The following is a 14299-nucleotide window of genomic DNA, read 5'->3' on the forward strand; positions in this document are numbered from 1 at the left end:
ACTTATAGAATAGAGGAAGTGATAGCTTTAGGCGTATAATAATAAGAAAGAACAAATAAAGTTGATAAGACTGCCCTGGCCTCTTTCGATAAGGAGATATGATTGGTATTCGAACATGGCATACGGTCAATGGTCAGATAAAGGGAAAACTTATATTAAATAGAAAAAAAAATCTCTACTCAAGGTATGTGCTCAAAATGTGTGCAACCCTCCATGTCACATCCTGGCATCCCACAAACAGTGGACTCGTACAATGGCTATAATTTACAATTGAAATCACACCCCACCCAAATCACAATATACTCCAATTTGAGATTACATATAATTTGGCTAAGAGTCCGTTAAAGAGATGCTGCAATGTCAACGTTATAGAAGGTAACATTGTTATGATAAACATTGAAAATAACAAGTGTTAGCCTTGGCTTATACATAACACTAATAACTTGAAAGTGAGGGGAGTCGAGGTGCAACTTTACATTCTTGACATCTAGGGTGGTTGAAATTAAAGTTGACAAACCACCTCTGATATGCCCTCCTCTAGATGGGACTGCTGGGGTACGAAATGAGAGAAACCCTTCAATATACACTGGTACTCTTGCCTATGTCTCTTGGAGACAAACTATAATGTAAGTCTTAATCAGTTTAATCCACTCTACATTCTTCTCCTTATTAAACACACTAACTACATTCCAAAATATCGAATTAAAACCATAGTGTATGTCTGACACAGATGACCCGTGGTGTATCAGTCCAAATGGCAAAATCTCTGCAACTGGGTCAGCTGGGTCTAATTGAATGTGGGTATCTTCAGCAGAAAGAGTAATACTATCTCACAAAGTTGATGCAACGTCCCGTAACCCTTTATTCAGAGGCAGTAACCCTTTATTCAGAGGCACTTCTCAGTACAGTCCTCATTGCTAGGGGGATTTATCAATAACTTCTGGGGGCGCCTCCAACACATACTGGTCTTTAGGAGTTGGTTTTCTGAACGTCTCTTTAAAGTGTTCACGTTGTAGGCTGCATGGCCTTAAATGTGGTCAGTCAACTTCTTCCCGGGCCGTAAAACGATTGTAGGTAGATACTTTGTAGGAATTATGTGGCAGAGGTGCATGGGCACGAACTTTACAAGACTTTGCGGCTCCAGGTTTATAGAAATAACCCAACCAAACCGCTGTGATGCCGCCAGAAAATGGATGAACTGCAGAAAATGTTTCCAATAAAGACCCAGCAATCAATGTATTCCTAATATTGATGACAATACAGTCGCCTCTGTTATTACAAGAGGGAAGACATTTGTCACACCATCTGTAGCTGTCCTGCACTAATAGAGGAATGTAGGAGGCTGCTAAGGTCGGACATTAATAGTCAAATTATATGAACATGCCGACAAGCAGTCATAGCCAGTTTACAAAGAGAAAGCTTGCAATTTACGGGTAGACTTTTGAAGTTTATAGAAATAGTGGAGAAGAAATTGCTTAACTGTGGACAATGGGGATGGTTTTATTTATACTTGGTTTTATACATTGATGAAAAGTTTCTTTTAATTATGTGGTCTTAATAATGTATGAAATGTAAGAAGAATTGTATAATGTTGTTTTAATTGTAAGTTTATAATAACTGAACAATACATTTTTCATTCATTCATTCAGTCCCCTAGTTCGCTTTTGGGGTGTAATCCGACCCTGTGTACCCGTTGCACATTGATTATGCTGTCATATAAGGATTCAGAGCTGTAGAAATCCAGGTACTTAGACAGCCAGTGCATAGTCTTGTTTTTTACCTGATGATAAGCTTCATCCTCCCACCAGTGAGGTGGCTTCAGGTGGGAGCTGGAGAACTCTTTTTGATTGTGAAGAGCAATGCATGTGCCCAATTCTGATGGTTCTGACATTACCTGCCTGTTCTGGGCAGTAGTCCGGTCTCAGTGAGGCTGTTGGTGGAATAATAGTGGCATTCAGATTCTTTGCACTTGCATTCGCTGGGCCTGGAGAGTACTTTGGTGCCCTGTGGACCCTCTCTTTGCTCCAGAGAAGACCCAACATAAGTAATTTATTCAGCTTGTCTGTTTACACAAGAGGTTGAGGCTAAGCTGTTTGTGGCCTTGTCCAATATTAATGTGTCCCTGGTCGCATATGATCTTTAATGAGGCTTCAGTGCTCTTCAAAATGAATAATATTGGATCAACTACTTTTTTCAATGTCACCTCAAAAATGTCACTGAGCATAGCAGGAGTAAACTGTTCTACCAAAGTATCCTTCCCCCTACTGTCAAGGGGGGATCAACAAGACTTGATGCAGCGGGTACTTTGTTAGAATGTACTTGTTGTTTTGGTGTGGATCATGGCTGATCTTTTTGTACCTCCAGCCTTTTTTGGTGGGGGGTGGGCTAGCATTTCTTTGCCATCCCTTTGAGAGCTACTGGGGACAATAATTAAGTCGTCATTAAAAACACATGGATTAGAGTTTACAAAATTGGTCTCATTTGTCATTGTTCGTAGTATTATAGGCAAAATCTCTGTGGTGCCATTAATTGTATTTGATTCTACTATTATATTGTGGCCCCCAATCTCTCCTCTACAGATTGTATTTCATTATTGATCGCCCCCATAGCAGTTGTGAGGAAACTCTTTATGGGACCAATTAATGGGGGATCTTTGGCAGACATCATGACAGTATTCCTTTTTCCCATCGTCTCTTACCCTAGAATGTGGGCCTGTATAGTTGTTTCAAAATCAAGCCCCGGTGAGAGCAAGACACAGAACAAGAGGGCCAAGAGGGGTGGCTCAGCCCAGCCTCAGTCGGCCGAGGGCAGGGAAATTTGCTACTATTGTGCTGATCATGGCAACCTCTCCTCCCTGCAATGGTGCAGTGAGAATGTCAACATGGCCTGGCTGGGGAACATAGTCCCACCTCAGCAGGTCACAAGTTGAATGTCAACATGGCCTGGCTGGGGGACATAGTCCCACCTCAGCAGGTCACAAGTTTCCCATCACGGGCAGGGAAATGCGCTAATATAGCGCCAAGCGTGGCAGTCCCTTCTCCTTGCAATGGGGCAGTGAGAATGTAGTCTCACCCCAGCATATCACCAGTCGCCAACAAAGTATACCACACGGCAGGCAGGAAAACGCGCTAATATAGCACAGAGCATGGCAGTCCCTACTTCTTGTAATGGGACGGTAAGAATGTAAACAATGCCTGCTGGGGGATGTATTCTCACCACAAAAGTTTGTCAGTTGCTAACAAAGCGTACCCCTTCCCTTAGAATGCAGTGTACATTAGGGGAGGGCGGAGCCGGCAAAGCTCCAAGATGGCATCATGTCTTGTGAGCTCCGGCACTGCCCTACTTTCAGGACTATTTATGGACCAGGAGAGAGAGAGAGAGAGTATGGGGGTGTGGCAGTTGTGAGATTGGCCTCCATCATGACCAGGCAAGCAACACTTCAGCAGTCTCACTCAGTGGCACCTGGGAAGTGGACTTTCCACCTGATGATCTAGAAGCTCCTTGATCCTCACTCCTCGGGACATGATGGTGACTGCCATGACAGCCCGTGAGTGGTACAGGGGATTGCTGCATATTATGCGGTGATAATTCCAACCCGCATATGGGTTCTACGGGGGGCGTCCGTGTCAAATCTTTAATCGTGTTTCTGGCCTTTCTATGGCTCCAAACTCAGTGAAGGAAGCTTCCGTCTTGTGTATCGTTAGTTCTGAGGCCCCCCGTTCACTCGAAGCAAATCTGCTCACTTAGTTTGGAGCCATAGAAAGGCCAGAAACACGATTAAAGATTTGACACGGACGCCCCCCGTAAACCCATATGCGGGTTGGAATTATCACCGCATTACACAAACAAGAGCACAGACCTGGAAATAGCCTTGAAAAAGTTGTGGGTTACATTCCCAAAACGACGAAACACGTGTCGGCTGTGTGAAAGTTTCCAGAGCACAAGAATAAACTTGAAACTGAACCACAAAGAAAATAATTCATTTCTACTATGTTGTGGTGGAAACACTGGCTTATATGACCTGTATTGAAACATTACGCGTTCTAGGGAGTGTTGTAACCACATGGGACCCAATCTTGCACAGATTACTGCTGCTCTCCGATGACCTAATGTCCCGGGAAGCTAGCATTTCACTCCTCCCACGCATGCTCTTTAACTACTCACATGTTTTACTCCAATTGGCCATTCCATGCTCAGTACACCACCACATGTGCTTGAGATTCCCTAGTGAGGCCTTGCTCGATTGCAGTGTTTCGGAGCGACGTCCAGTGAGCCACTCTAGAATATTTCACGCATAATGTCAGGCTAGTGACTACACAGTCGACCTTACTGGAGTCCTTTAAAGTTGATATTTGCTGCATCAGCATGGCCAAGCACTCTGATCACACCTCATTGAACCAATACACATACTTAAGATTGGCACATATGCTCTGGGAACGACTGACGGAGTTCCTGTCAGAACCCAAAGAATTTACACCTCTGACCCAATTCATTTGCTCACCCGATGACCGGAATTATATGCTGTAATTCTTGAGCTATGCACACCCCCACATACATGCAGCAGACTAGCATGAGAGACAGATTTAAACAGGACCCTGAAAGTCGAGCAGTGGATGTTTGGCTGTAAGTGAACCCGAATGTTGTCCAATAATGGGAAACATCCTTCACAACGCAACTATTACCACGCAGTGCTATTACAACGCAGGTTTTACAACGAAAACCATTACAACGCATTGCGCTGGGGGGCGCTCTAGGATAGGGAATAGATTTAATTTACTATCCAACACCTTCCCTAGTGTCCACAGGGACTGGAGTTGGAATAGTAAATTAAACTATTCACTATCCAGCACCCCAAAGCGCTATGAGTTGTAATGGTATGCGTAGTAAAACCTGTGTTGTAACAGCATGCGTGGTAAAAGCATGCATTGTAACGTCATACATCCTCCATAAATCATTGACATAAATGGCTTCAACTTAAATTACTTCATGGTGCTTACTTCACACCAGAACAACAGATGAGGATTAATGCCTCTTGATTGCACCACTTCCCTAAATGTGATGCAAAACAAAATGGGTTTTATCATTTGGCTTGGTCGTTTCCTACCAAACGGCTGCATTGGCAGGAAATTATATAATTGGCCACTGCTATTATGGGATTCACAATAGCGCCACCACCCCTGATTGTACTATTGGGTTATGTTCCTCAAATTCCCTGTGGAGTCTGCAGACTGGCAGCTATGGCCTTCTTGTTGGCTAAGAGATGGATTGACATGCACTGGTGTGGGGCATCGCTCAAAAGCAGGACTGGCTTGCAGATGTAACCCTCTATAATGGCAGAAGTGCGACATTTGCCAAATTACAACCTCAGACTTCACAATCAAAGAACATTTGGAACCCACTTAGACTGTATCTACTTAGACTTTCAGAGGATGATGGAAGACACTAGTAAGGCTCCCAGATGCCTTGATAGGCAGTGACTAGTTCATCAGGAGGAAATACAACCCTTTCATCAGGCACACTGCCTGGGCCACAAAGGGTAAAGTAGTATGATACCCCTCGAAACCCATGGGTTGTTCCCCCTGCTTAACAGGGCAGGTTGCACATCATGAATACATTACTGACCGTGGAGTGGTGTGGCTCACTGGTTAGAGGCAGCAGACCCGGAAGCAGAGGACAGCCCGGGACCAGGGTTCAATTCCCGACGCGGCAGGGTCGTGGACCAGGGTCAGCAGACTTGATAATTCTCACCTCGGTGCCTACTCTAACCAGGGATCACACTCGGCAACTCTGGCCATTAGCTTGCCTTATCTCCACAACGGCCTCCCACATACGCCAGGGATGCCTGGTTTCACCTTGGAGATGCCCAGCAGGGACCATCTCACAGGGAAAGCCAGGACGGGTTCCCCAGCGGTCTACAGCGCTGAGATACCCCATGGTGGGGTGATACATGTGCTTTACAAGACACCATTACATTACATTACATTACATACTGCCTATTATTTTTAAAGATGATGTTTACTATTTGATTGAAACTTTCCCGAATAATTACTTGCTGTAAAGGTGTTTCTATGATACCTTTTCTGATTTAAAAAAAAAAATAAGTATTAAAAAGGAAGGTTTAGGACAGGCAAAATGTTATTTTGGCAGGTCGAATTGGCAGTTTAAAAGTGCACTGCAGGCTGCAGGGGCAGGCCTGAGACATGTTTAAAATTGCCACTTTAGTGGTTTGTGTAGCACAATGAGTGCTGCTGGCCCACTTGTTGCATTTATCCTGCAGGCCCTGGGTACATGTGGTACCATTCACCAGAGGATTGTAAAGCAAATTAAATATGCCAATTAGCTGTAGGCCAATTTGGCCATGTTTTCAGGAGGAGCACTTTATCCCTGGTTTCCCAGGAAAAATGCACAGAGTTCTAATGTCAACAAAATGAGGTCGAAAACAGAAGGCAAAAACATCTGAGGTGGCCTTGCCTAGCTGGTCAGGGCTAACAGGTCCTAAATCCATTAACACCGTTTTTAAATACTACTTCCCCGATTCCACAGAAGACGCGTTCATAAGGGCTACTGTGATAGTTAGACATTTGATTTTTAGCTTGCCGCTTGTAGCTGGTGACTGCATCGTGCTGCGAGGAGTTTCCTGGAAGCTGGGAGACAGCGTTGTGTGGCGTTTCTGGACCCCCTGGACTGTAAGGGGCTCCGTGGACTGCGAGGGCGGGACTGCGAGTCCCAGCAGGAGTAGCGCTCAGGTCATCAGCGCACCTGCGACTCTTCCCGCCCTCCCCCCTCCTCCCTCCTCCTGCTGTTTAAAGCCTGCTCGCGGCCCCCGCTCTGCGGGTGCCGCTTGTAGCTGGTGACTGCATCGTGCTGCGAGGAGTTTCCTGGAAGCTGGGAGACAGCGTTGTGTGGCGTTTCTGGACCCCCTGGACTGTAAGGGGCTCTGTGGACTGCGAGGGCGGGACTGCGAGTCCCAGCAGGAGTAGCGCTCAGGTCATCAGCGCACCTGCGACTCTTCCCGCCCTCCCCCCTTCCTCCCTATTTAGCCCCGCCTATTCACGCGCACGCGGGACGCGCGCGGGCCGAAGCCAGGGGCAAAGAGCGGGCAAAGAGCGGGCCGTTCTAGGCCGTTAGAGGCCGGCAGAGACCGGACCGGGCCACCCCTCTGACGCTCCCTGCCCCGTAGCGCCTCCCTACATACTCCATAATGGCGACCAGAACTTCACGAAGTAAGTCCGCCCAACAAGGTCTAAGTACTCTGGAAAAATTCTTCCCAAAGGCGCATAATCAAGCTAGCAAATGCTCGTCAATCACAGAGGCGCACCTCGAGATGGGTCCGGAAAGTGTGTTCTTGGAACAGGGGGATACTTTTTCTACAGATGCTAGCACACCGATTCCACTGGATGCCACCCATATGTCACTAATGGACAGTATTGATCAGACGATTGAGTCGGTCCTTCAGCAGTTGAGAACTCCCTTGACGCACAGGGATAGGAACTCTTCCCGGTTATCTGGGATCTCTGACCATCCTGCCAATCCGGAAATTAGGGGAATAGACTTGCAAGATGCAGGCCAGGTCGACCTGCTTCCAGACGTGGCAGGCAGTGGTGCGGATCAGCCTCCAAAAAGGAAAAGGTCCAGGAAAGCAAAGAAGGCAAAGAGGGCTAAAGTCGACACAACAGAGCTAAATCAGGTTGACAGTACAGACATTTCCGCCTCCCCTGATCTTAATTTGTCAGGGTCCAGGTCGAACCACATGGGCTCTCCAACTCCCGCCGCCCTACCCTTGCACTCGGGCCCTTTTATTTTTGGTGGGGCAACTTCTAATAGCACTGACACAATAATTAATTCACTCACAGATATCATGAAGAATTTGCTAATCCCCATCTCAGCTAAATTGGACGCCATAGAGACTAGACTGAAGGCCTTGGAAAACAGTCACTTAAGGAAAAGTCCTGGGTCAGCCATAAATGCGATAAATGCCCCTCCAGCCCCCCGGGCACCATCGGGGAATAGACCGTTGTTCTCTGCACCATCCCAGGGCTCCAATACGGCACTGCTGAGCACGGACAGGGCGCCTGTTCCCCAGACGCACCCTTTGCCACCTTCAGCACCTAGGCCCCTTGTCCCGGCCCCAAGGAGATCTAAGCAACTTCCTGCACCACAAATAGGGGGAGTAGTGAACTCTACCAATGGTCCTATTGATGGTACCACTCCCCCTTTTGATAGGCGCAGGGTGGTTAACCTGCCCCCAGAAGCAGTCCCATACACGGCAATCATGGTGGGAGTACCTGAGTTAACTGGTGATATGAGGGAGCCTCAAGATTCTTTACGCAATAAGGTGATAAGCTGGCTTAGTATTAATAGGCCGCTGCCTCCTAACCTGAAAGGCGAGGTCCTGATGGTTAGGAGGATCCCGTGGATTGGTCTTACTCCAAAGAATAGGGCAGGGGATTGTATTATTATAAGTTTCAAAAGCCCCCACGTTGTTAACTACATCTGCAACTGGCTTGTAAGGCCTGACAAGTCCAATATCGAATTAGTCCCCCTCTCACACTTCTACCCAAATGTTAGCAATACAGAGGCAGGGGGGGAGAAGGGGTGGACTAGAGTAGGCTTTGCGGTAGATGGCTCACGTTACAGACCAAGGCATTACTTACCACCTGCCCAGGCTAATTTCATACAACATAATAGATTTTCCTGCCTAGATCAGGTCGACTGACCACAAACCGGGGTGACTTCTTTCAGCCCAGGGAAGATGGCGGATGAGGTGCAAAGTCGGGTGGGAGAGAGTACAGCCCCTGTAACTGAGCATGGTCCGCAGGATAATGCTAAAGATGAGGTGCAAAGTCGGGTGGGAGTGAGTGCAGCCCCTGTAATTGAACATGGCCCGCAGGATAACGCTAAAGATCGATCACTTAGCACGGGTGACAGTCTGGGTCAACAGGGGCCTCCACCCAACACCTGGACTGACCATACCCTGCAACCCGGGGTGGCGGAGTTGGCTGGTCCATCCGCCATCGCGGAGTGCAGCACTGCTTTGCCAGAAATTCATCCACCCACAGTCTTTGCGCAACCTCCTATTGTAGGTCAAGGCCCTCTACTAACAGATCAGGGCTTGAGAATTGTCTCATGGAATGTGGCAGGCATTGCAAATAAGGAAGGCACACCGGAGTGGGACCATTTAGTGGGTAGTAGTGACATCCTCCTTCTTCAGGAAACATGGGCGAGGGACACCCAAACTAGGAGAGGGTTTGAAGTATTTGAAATCCCTGCCAAATGGAGTGGGAGGGGGAGGCCGTCAGGTGGCTTGGCAATCTGGATCGCGAGTCACACTGGGTGCCAGGCGGAACATGTGCACACGTTCTCGCAGGACATCCAGTGCGTTCGGCTCTCATGGCCTGGTAAACCATCATGGGCTATTGTTAATGTCTACTCGCGACCAGTTGCCGCGCCAAATGAATCACCAACCCTAAACGACTTGTCCTCCTTCCTGGGGCAACTCCCGGGAGATCTCAAGGTGGTGCTTGGAGGAGACTTCAACTGCCACTTTGAACCTCTCGAGGGCTTATTGGAGGGTGCCCTCACGGCCGAGGATGACTACTGGGGGGTCCCACCCTCATCTTCCCCTCATCCTAAAGCCTGGTCCCCCCTTGCAATACAACTTATGTCCCTTACCCTGAACTACGCACTGAGGGCTTGTAATGGGCGTACCCCTTCCGATACCCCCTCAGTGTGTACTTTCAACAGGAGGGGCCATGAGTCGAGGCTAGATTATATCATGTTAGATATTACACTCTGGCCCAAAGTCCTCGACTTTAGGGTAATAAACAGGTCAGATAGTGACCACAATGCCCTTTGTTTAAACATCCAGTGGCCCCTGCATCTAGCGGGCATATTGGTAGAAAATCCAGGGGGAGACACGGGGGAATTGGTCCTTACAACTAACAGGCGCCGGGTTAAGTGGGGAAAGCTTGTGAGTTCAGAAGAGGCCATCAGTAAGCTATACGAGTTGGCACTCCCGAAGTTTATGGAGGTGGACGCACTTCTAAATGCACCAAGAACCCCAGAATATAATGAAAAACTGGGTGGCATCCACCAGGATCTTGTGAGGGATTTGGCTGAGGTATTTCACCCGGTGGTGCCAAATCGAAAGAAAAAGACCCATGTTCCCACCTGGTATACCTCCTCCTGTAGGGCAGCAAAGTCTGAGCTTATTGCTGCAATAAAAGAAGAGTCTAATAAGGCTAAGCTACGTGACCTTAGGAAACACTATAAAGCAGTGATGGCGACTGCTAGGTCCGAGTGGGACTGGAATCACTGGCAAGATCTTCACGATGCCCTAAAAGTCAGGGACTCCCGTAAATTCTGGGCCCTTGTTAATAATGGAATAGGGGAACTTAAAAAAGCAGTGGAACCCAACATTGCCCCCGAGGTTTGGGAGGCTCATTTTGGGGTGCTTTACCAAGACACTAACTCCTGCCCTGATATAGCCCTGTTAGCGCCCTGTGGCGCACAGGACCATGACATGGAACTATCCCTGGGGGAAGTGGAGGCAGCCCTGAAGCATTTATCATCGGGGAAGGCGCCAGGTCTGGATAGGCTACCTGGGGATCTGTTTAGGCATCACTCGGACATCTGGGGTCCATACCTTCTCATTCTTTTCAATGCCATTCTAGGAGGTATGTCAATCCCCGGGTCGTGGCTGGGGGCAGAGATTGTTCCAATCCACAAGAAGGGATCTACTCTGCTCCCCGCGAACTATAGGCCCATTAGCCTAATAGATGTACCCCAAAAGCTTTTTGCACGCCTTATCCTTAATCACCTTCTGGACTGGGTGGAAGACAATGACATCATGAGCCCCCTTCAGGCTGGCTTCAGAAAGAACACGTCGACCATGGACCAGATCTTCCGCCTTCTTCTTCTATATTGGAAGACTGTAACACTAGAGGGAGTTCGACTGTACATGGTCTTCGTGGATCTGAGGTCAGCCTTTGACCTAGTCCCTAGAGGGAAATTATGGGAGGTTCTGCGGAAGCTAGGAGTACCCCCCCACCTCCTTAGTATTATCATCAGGTTGCATGAGAACAACTATGCACAAGTGAGGTGTGGGAGGGATGGCAAGCTCTCGGGCAAATTCCCGGTCCGCCGAGGAGTCAGACAGGGCTGTGTCTTGGCGCCGACCCTGTTCTGTCTTTTCATTAACAGTGTCATTCAACATCTTGACACTGTTAAGGACAATGATGCCCCGCTTTTGGCAGGCAGGAGGGTCCCGGCAATTATGTTTGCTGACGATACCCTCCTGCTTTCCAAATCCCCCATGGGAATCCAGAGGATAGTGAATGGTTTTGGCCTCTTCTGTCGTCAACATGGGCTGGAGGTGAACACAGAAAAAACTAAGTTCATGATCTTTAATCCCCCTACCAAAACCAGACCCAATCCAAAACTCGGGAAAGTTAGTCTTGAGAGGGTCTCGACCTTTATATATCTGGGGGTAACACTACAAGAAAACTTAGCTTGGGACTGCCAGATAGCGAGATCAAGGCTGAAACTATCCCAGCTATCGGGCGCACTCCTGAAGGTGGCAAATAAGTCCACCTTTAAGCCTGTAAGCCCGGCCCTGGAAACATATAGATCCCAAGCGAAGGCAGCAGCCATGTATGGCAGCGAGTTGTGGGGTCACAAAGCAGGGAAGGCACTGGCAGCGGTGGAAAATAGTTTTTTGAGACGCCTACTTGCTCTCCCGCAAGGTACGCCACTCCTCCCCCTAAGACTAGACTTGGGTTTACACTCCATTGCTGAAGATCTCCTGTCGAAACCCGTGAAGTTCTGGCACCGGATATGGACTACCGAGGAACTGTACCATTACAGACAGGACCTTGTTCATGTATTGAGGCTGAATGGTAGTAACAAAATTCCCTGGCTGGCTTTTATCAAGATGGAATTGCACAGTTTGAACTTGCCAGACCTATGGGATGATCCAGCTCAGGGATGCCAAAGGATCACGCGCAAAACTCTCACCCAGCTCTACAAAAACAAAAATCTGGCTGACATGGATAATGCTCATAACAGCGTCACCTTGACGGGACGTTTTATGGAATCCAAAAATTCTTATCTTTTCGAACCTTTTATGGATTTTATTTTTCCTCTCTTGGCGAGGAAACTGTTCCTGCAATGGAGGTTTGGTACACTCCCCACCAAAGTATTCACCCATAAATGGTCCACAGGGGGTGACAAACTTTGCCCTTGTTGCAAAACCCAGGATGAAGATTATTTACACATAATGTTTGTTTGCCACGCCTACCAGAGCCCCAGGAAGCGTTGGATAGCACCGTTGTGCCGAAACCTGGGTTTTAGGGAGTACTTACAGGCATACAGGGTTATGAAAACTAACACCCTGGGCCATATTGTCTTTGCTGTTTCAAAATTCCTAATGGCAGCATGGATAATAAGGAAGAAAATGTCCCCCTGAACTGGTACCATGTATTCCTTACCCCATGCAGATCCAGTAGATCTTTTTATATGTAAACACTGTGTAATATATGTACTGTATTTTATTGTATCTTTTATGGCCTATGTGGCCGAAATAAAGAATTTTTGGAATTGGAATTGGATTTTTAGCTGTTCTGAAAGTTAAACATTTTTCAATCCTAGAAAGTCTTATGTAAGTCAGAAAATGATGACGGCATGACATGACTGGTTTTGAAGTGATGTTTTCTCCATTTATAACACTGTATACCTTTTTTATTCTATTTTAGCCAAGCCTCCTATAATATCGGATATTACCATGACACCTGCAGAACCTGACACGACTAATAATCTGCATCTGTGTATTAATGTGTCAGACTTTGCGCCAAAAGAAATACATATAAAATGGTACAACTCCTGGATGGAATTTTCAAAGGAAATGGTTACCTGCTCAGAGCCACACATTGGAGAAAAAGCCTTATATTGTGCTTCAAGCCAAGCTAAGTTTAAGCTACAACCAAGTGACAAAGATATTAAAATCCGGTGTGAAGTCATGCACAGCAGTACAAACACTGTTTTGGAAAAAAAACTGCAGTGCAACTTTAGGGGTAAGATGTGGTTTTATGTGACTGTTGTGTCTGCTCATTTGCTAAGAGTGACCTGAATGTGATGTAAACTAAAAGCTCTGGTGCTCAAAATTTCACAGAGGATACTTGCTGAGGGCAAGATATTGGACATCGAAAAAGGAAAAACAGAATGACAAGCTTTGGAGAGTTGAAGAAGTTTTTATGTATCAACCTTTTTTAATCTGACTGATATGCATTACTAAAATGCTGCATTTTGATATGCTCCCACCTGGTCAATGCCTTCTGGGAGATACCTAGACAAGTAGACAAGCCCCATTACACGATGCCTTCTTCTGCTAATAGCAGCCAATGAAGACCATTTAATTCTAATAAAAGCTAAAGTATTAACCTAAATCACAGAATGTGCCCTCAATATGAGACCCACAGCTGGAGAATAGAGCTTTAGAATCCTTGACCAGATCATGTATATGAAAATGGGTCTAATCTCTTATTACAGGATCCCCAAATTATGGATTCCCTGAAAATAATTCCTTTCTGTGTTTTTGTGTTGTATATATATATGTATTATATATTCAAATTAATCCCAGGCTGTCAAAAATGTGTAGTCCATTGCAGTTTTCACTGTTTCACAATACTTGCCTCATTTAGCAGTCGAGGTAGTCATAGTTAGGACCTAGTTTCCATAGGAAATATGTATTTGTTTTACTAATAACAAAATGTTCAAAACTAGTTTGCACTTCAGCTGCTGTCTGGAAAGTTTTGGGGTGATTCTTTACATGGGATCTGAGAAAACAGGGGGGGGCCCAAAACGTGTTTCCCCCATACAATTTCTTCCATGGATTTTAGACACACATACAGCCTGAACCGCTGAATAGAATTACACTCTATTCGGGAGAAAGCTGGATCTTGGTCCAGAAAGATCTCGTTTTGCAATTTAGTGTAAACCGTTCAGTAGTTTTGAAGTTTTTTAAGAAAGACGCTTTATGTGTATTTCAAGGAACTTTAACTAATGCCCTAATGTACCTACCCCACATATTACATCACTCATGACATCATATATAACATCATTAATATTATCACTCAACATTTGCTGTAAAATTATTGATGAAAAAACTGTGCAAGGCAGAAGCGTAAGTTATAGTTACGACAGGGCACGAGTTAGAGTTACATGAGATAACGCTAACTATCACTGCTGAATTTCTATGATTTTGTGTGTGAAAATCTGAACCTAACTATAATGTCCCTGTAAA

The 14299-nt window shown here is 46.4% G+C and overlaps 1 protein-coding gene across 2 annotated transcripts in view; it reads left to right on the forward strand.

Annotated features, from left to right (window-relative positions):
* LOC147731087 (uncharacterized) overlaps nt 1-14299 on the forward strand; it is a 654619-nt gene that overhangs the window by 500739 nt on the left and 139581 nt on the right. For both annotated transcript variants that reach the window (XM_086956052.1, XM_086956053.1), the window contains one exon: nt 12753-13070. In XM_086956052.1, the coding sequence (XP_086812178.1) occupies nt 12753-13070 (318 nt within the window). The remainder of the gene's footprint in view (nt 1-12752; nt 13071-14299) is intronic.

The sequence above is a fragment of the Lissotriton vulgaris genome, chromosome 2_1 (genome assembly GCF_964263255.1).
Source record: "Lissotriton vulgaris chromosome 2_1, aLisVul1.2, whole genome shotgun sequence".
Classification (NCBI taxonomy): Eukaryota; Metazoa; Chordata; class Amphibia; order Caudata; family Salamandridae; genus Lissotriton; species Lissotriton vulgaris.